The sequence below is a fragment of the Mizuhopecten yessoensis genome, unplaced genomic scaffold (genome assembly GCF_002113885.1).
Source record: "Mizuhopecten yessoensis strain PY_sf001 unplaced genomic scaffold, ASM211388v2 scaffold11043, whole genome shotgun sequence".
NCBI lineage: Eukaryota > Metazoa > Mollusca > Bivalvia > Pectinida > Pectinidae > Mizuhopecten > Mizuhopecten yessoensis.
Window position 1 is genome coordinate 412,876 of NW_018408850.1, and position 6,203 is coordinate 419,078.

Sequence of the window (6,203 nt, forward strand, 5' to 3'; positions counted from 1 at the left end):
GGTCTGGAGTGCAAGGAGTAGTGTTTACTGGTACAAGACGATAGACAAAACACCTGGTGGTGTAGCCCGAGTTTCCTCTTGCCCCGACTCCTGACTACGACATTTTGACAGATATATATATTTGGCGACCAATACCAGTCATCTACTTGTCAAAATGTCTAAGTCGGTGGTGTTGTGGGAGAGGGGGGGTATTATGCCAGTGTCAGTCAATAGACACCTGTGACCTGCCGATTACCCGACATATAAACTGACCTACCTTGCAGGAGTACTACTGCTGTTGGTATGTCCATTTTGAACACGACAGTTGGTTTGTGTAATTTCACTCAGTCTATTTCACATAACACCACGGACTTAGATTACTTCCCTGTTCCGTCCAACTTGCGTAACCTAGTCGTGTTTACGGGTAAGTTCACAATGTAGTGGCGTTACGCTCTGTTACCGCTAGTGTACAGTCGGGTATTTTAAAGTCACGCTTGACTCAATGCACATTTTTCTTCTTCTACTTTTATGTTTACTATACATACAACAGCAAGTGAAAGAGAAACACCTTGTCCTACGTAGTTATGTATGTATATATACGTACACATACGAAACTAAATCGCACGTCGCCATATACACACACTCACGTAAACAATGCCTTATTTACTGTTGTGTATGCCCACAAGGACTCGTATAATCATATACCTTTAACATACATGTAGGTCATCTCATGCTTTTTATGTTCTCACAAAGATTTTTTTTTTATATTTAATGTCATCTAATGTTGGAAAGGATATCCAATATTTTGTTTAACTCGATATAATTTTCATTACCATACAGAAACTTTAGATTACGGTGGCTGATTGAGGACATCCAAAGAATAGTTTTATCTCGTTATAACGACTTAGTATCTCGTTATAACGAGTTAGTATATCATTATAACGAGTTAGTATATCGTTATAACGACTTAGTATCTTGTTATAACGACTTTACATCTCGTTATAATGACTTAGAATCTCGTTATAACGACTTAACATCTCGTTATGACGACTTAGTATCTCGTTATAACGACTTTACATCTCGTTATAACGTCCTCAATCAGTCACCGTATTAGTTGTAACGGACATAAAATTCATAAAACAAGCAAATCGATTCATTACAAGGTAGAAGTCGCATTTCGCAATATGCAGAAATTGTAAATCAGAAAAGAAATCTGAAGGATCTAATGTCCAGATTTAAGGCTTGATTTTATAAAGTTAGAGAGTTATTAACGAGATTCGACTCATGTTCGAATTAGCGAGGTTTGACGCTACCAGTGAGTCTGGATTAAGGGATTTGGCTGTACAGTACCATGCCGGATGAGCAGGACTCGGCTGCAAAACGTTTCTGGATTAAGGGGATTGACTTTCCATGTGTCCGGATCAGCTAAATATGACTGAACTATTGCATTACGTGGCTGGATAGGTGAGGTTCGAATTCCAAAGTGTCCGGATAAGATAGTGTAGCTGTTCCACGTATCCGGATTAGCGAGGCTCGACTGTCAATGTAGTCATATCATCTACGTATACATTTTCTATATTATCATAGTTTATATATTGGGATACGTTTTAAATGCCATTTTTTCTTTCTGATAGGGGTTATTCAAGTTTTTATTTGTTTTATTAAATTGTTCACTTGAAAAGGCAAGGAGCTCATGTTTGGTATTTTAGGCCCAAATCGTCTTTGCAATAAAACAAAAGACCTCCTTTGAGGCACAAAGAAAGCTTTTCTGTCAGAAAAAAAGAACAACAAACCCTTTCCTCCAAGGAAGTATTCCTGGCTGTGGTAGGTGAAGAGAGTGGTTTACTGGTCTAGAAAATGGACATGAGCTACGCTGAAGTGTGCGCCACCTTGTGGATGATACGAGTAGGCTAATTTGATCCTTTGATGTACATAAAAAGAATGGCGCTGTAGTGTAACGGTAAAAATGACCGGCTTTGAGATCGAGTGTCGTTCCTCAGCAATCTTCAAAGAATAGGTATCAGCTTAGCGATTGGTAAGTTTTTTCACCTGAAACTAATCAAATCGCTAACCGCGAGCCTTCAATTTTATCTTGACATATTCCAGGGGTGCAGGGAATTGAGTGAATGTTACCCGTCATCCTCGACACTCCAGTGGTTACGTCACTTACCCTTTCTGAACCTCTGGGAAATGTCATGACAAAATGGATGAGAAAATAAGAAAAGTGAGATCCTTTGATGTACATCAAATGAATCACACGGCATCATAGCGGTAAAATTGACCGACTTTGAAGTCGGGTGTCTCTCCTCTGTGCTATTCAAAGGCTAGGTATATGATAAGCGATTGGTCTTAAACAACGTAACCCCTGAAGTATCGAGGATGGTTACCCCTAGAATTCCGAGAATGTGTCGTGAGCCTTCGATACAGACAAACAGTCATGGTATCCTCGTCTTCTCGAAAAGGGTAACAGTCACATGCTTAGTAATGGATGCCAAACTGCGCCACGTTTGTTTTTTGTTTTTTCTGGTAAAACACGCCACTGAGGCACAAAGAGAGCTTTTCTGTCAGAAAAAAACCCAAACAAAACAGTAGACAATCCTCCAACAAAGCCTGTTGTTTATCAAGCTGGAAACTAGACGACGGAATTCTGTCGACCTTTGTATAAAGTTTGGTCAATGTCAGCGAATAAATGAAGCTTCTGTAGCGATGACGCTGACACGATGGTGATTCATACATGATGGCCATCTTGCGATCCGAGATGGCTACCATGTAATCTTTCAAATAACCCTACTTGTAATTTCTGTAATGCAAAAAAAGACAATCACACATGTCTTATTGGAATGTAATGCATTTCAAAACTGTATGGCGTTTTTTGAAACACTTTTAAATGCTCTTACTATACATTTTTCAGTTGATAAAGAAAATATGTTATTTGGTATAATTGGTCAAATAGGGAAATAGAATAGGATAGGCAATGGGATACCTCTGATTCTGAAGTCATTCATCTACAAACAGGTAGATTGCACAATACTCTTTCAATAGAAGCACTATTGAACACGGTTAAGGATCATCATCCAATACAAAATACAATCAAATTCGTTACGGCGTCAACAATTAAGCCGTGTTCAACATGTTTCAGCGTGTCACTCACTGCATCTGGCTCGTCGATTGGTCGATAGAACGTTTGAGGTCGGTGTCGTCCTTGATTTCAGAAGCAGTGTACAACATTGTATCTTTTCGGAGACTTGTTGTTTGTGCGCATTGTCAACTTGAGATAACGCATACACGTATATGGTAAAGGGGAGGCGCGGGCTCAACAATTTACGAATGAATTAAAAAAAAAAGGGGAAAAAAACTTATGTACCTGAATAAGACCATTGTCTGGCAAGATAGCTATTGCATAATACCTACTACATTATACCACGGAATTAGATCCGTGATTATACCAGTATTGACCGGTGGTATACTATTTCGCATCATTCTGCTGATCCTATTTACTTTCTCTAAATCTATACTTTCCTCTCTGCTTTACCTTTACTGTCTGACACTAAATACTTCCCCTTTTCTGTCTCTCAATAAAAGTAAAAGTACACCTTCGAAAAATAATACACTGAGATTTCTAACTAAATTATGAGTGAGCATGGTACCGCAACAGGAAAAATAATGGAAAATAATATTAATAAAATAGTAAAAACCGAAAGTTTGCAGTGTGGATATAGGTGGAAATATGTTTTAGAAATCCCTTAGAGACCAAACAAATCTTTATTTCTTAGACAGAGATATTCTCACGGCTTGCAACTACATCTTAAAAAGACGCGGGAAACATCTTGATCCTCCCACAAATCAGGCCAATGTAGCGATAAGGTAAAACCGGAAATGTACTGATTGTACCGGCGGATAGTCTCGTTCAACCAGACTCTTGTTGTCTGGGCAGGAATGGCGTTTACCACTGAGAGCCGAGTAAATTTTCGTGTTGTAAGATTTATGTATGAAGCTGGTGAGTATATTTAAACATGATGCATCGAATCTTGTTAATCAGTCTGTCTTATTATAAATTTCATGCATATGGACTCGGCATATAACTAGAAAAACAAAGGTATTTGCACTCATCGTCACCAGTTTTGACGAATGGAATTAATGGATCGAGAAATAAACACTGCTAGTTTATGATTAACAGTAGGTAAATAAGGGACAGTCTCACATGTTAGGGTGGGCTCCCAACCTGTTTAGTTGTTCAGGCCTTTCATAATATCACGGACTCAGAAGCTATTAAGGTGATGATATGATTTGATGAAGTAGACCGTTATATGTGTTTGACTTCCCAGGATGGGGCTGGCTGTTGGTTTTGGAAGAAAACACCTATTTCCTATGATTTGCCCCTAAAATTTTAGGGAAATTATCATTTGACTTCGGATTTGGTAAATGTAAAGGTTAACTGTCAAATAGTCAATAGATCTTTACACACATCCGTCTTTCAACTTTGAGAGGGATTGCCCCTCTGAACCTTAATTTCTGAAGACAAAGGACCCACGTACCCAGTCTGTCGTTGTCAGGTCGTTTCAGTAATAAGTCGTTTCGGGGAAAAAAATTCGGGTTGTTTCAGGACATGTCAAAGGTCGTTTCAGGATTTTTCTTTTTTTTTCTTCTGTAGATACATGTACCATTGTCTTTTTCCTTTAAACAATCGATTTGGATAAAAGTTATTGCTACTTATCCTAGCCTTCTCCCGTCATACATTTACCATTACATGATTTTAATAAAAGTTAAAACATGAATAAATATATATAATATTCACACAGACACACACAACACGAAAACATTGTTCAAACTATATTGCTGGATTTGGTGAATTGATTCACAAAGATCTAATTACCCAATACTACCCAATACTACCCAATCCCACCCAATACTACCCGATACTACCCAATACTACCCCATACGATCCAGTTATGAACCAAATACTTCTTTATTACTGTGAAATATCACCTTTGTAGACGTTATTTACTTCCGTCTGTCATATTTTATTGGGGNGTCAGATATCGATTGTTTCAATAGTTATTAAAATCATCTTTTCGGAACCTTAAACATGTAAATATTCCGGTCTGGGAATTCCCCCGAAAATGTCCGAGTCATCACTACGTTTGTTCCGCATCGCTTGTCGCTACACTGATTTAGGGGAGGTCACTCTCTGAATTCAGAGAATCTTTCCACGGCGGGCGACATTGTAACTGCTCAGAGGTCCGCATTGAGACCTGACTATGTGGACAAGCTAATCTTTCTAAAGAAGAACTGGAAACTGTATGTTGAACAATGAACAATACTAGTACTGAACTAGAGGCGACAAAGCTCTATAGAAGTGTCATTCTCTTGATTCTAAGATGGACAAATAAAAACTAAAAAGCGAGTTTAAGTTTCAATCATTTGTGGATTTTTATTATTTTTACATCTGTATTTATCAATTATAAACACAATGACAACTGACAAATAGAAACATATAAACCAGGCAGTAAGTTGTTTTAGAGAAACCCTAGATAGCATTAAACATTTGAAATTCGTGATTTAAAACATAGTTAACTTACTACGGCTTAATGTTATCTAACCAATAATATTGCAATACTATCGCAATAAAAAGTGCAATAATAATAATATTGCAATAGTTTTTCCGCGATAGCAATAATATTGCAATTGTGAAATTGGCCGCAATAGTCACCCCTATTATTTACTTCCATCTGCCATATTTTATCTGGAAATATGCGATTTGGTGCCAAAAACATCACCGAAATGCCGTGATTAGGGGTTCGACGATTTACAGGAACGGGCAGAAATCTATCAATTATTATATAGGCCTATACATTAATGAATACATTTAAGTATCATTATCGGGTATAAGATATATTTGATAAAAGAATTGCAATTACATGATCGCCATTCGGGGCAGAATCGGACTAAATTATATATATATTTATATTTATATTATTATATCTTTTTTATCGGGTACATGTACGTCATTTGATAAAAGGATTGCAACGATTTTAAAAATAGTATTGTATTGATATGGTTGGGCAAGAACGGTCGACGATTTACAGGAACGGACAGAAACGGGGCAGGATCGGACTTATTTATATATATTTATTGTATATATTTAATTATCCTTATCTGGTATAAGGTATATTTGATAAAAGAATTGCAATTACAGGAACGGGGCAGGATCGGACTAAATATAT

At 37.4% G+C, this 6,203-nt stretch overlaps 2 protein-coding genes across 2 annotated transcripts in view; one reads left to right on the forward strand and one right to left on the reverse strand.

The window, feature by feature from the left end:
• Positions 1–624, reverse strand: part of LOC110464932 — a 14,651-nt gene extending 14,027 nt beyond the window's left edge. The window contains exon 1 of the mRNA XM_021520411.1: positions 257–624. Coding sequence (XP_021376086.1) covers positions 257–290 — 34 coding nt within the window. The 5' untranslated portion in view covers positions 291–624. The remainder of the gene's footprint in view (positions 1–256) is intronic.
• Positions 625–3,880: 3,256 nt separating this feature from the next.
• Positions 3,881–6,203, forward strand: part of LOC110464947 (cyclin-related protein FAM58A-like) — a 13,201-nt gene continuing 10,878 nt past the window's right edge. The window contains exon 1 of the mRNA XM_021520439.1: positions 3,881–3,976. Coding sequence (XP_021376114.1) covers positions 3,916–3,976 — 61 coding nt within the window. The 5' untranslated portion in view covers positions 3,881–3,915. The remainder of the gene's footprint in view (positions 3,977–6,203) is intronic.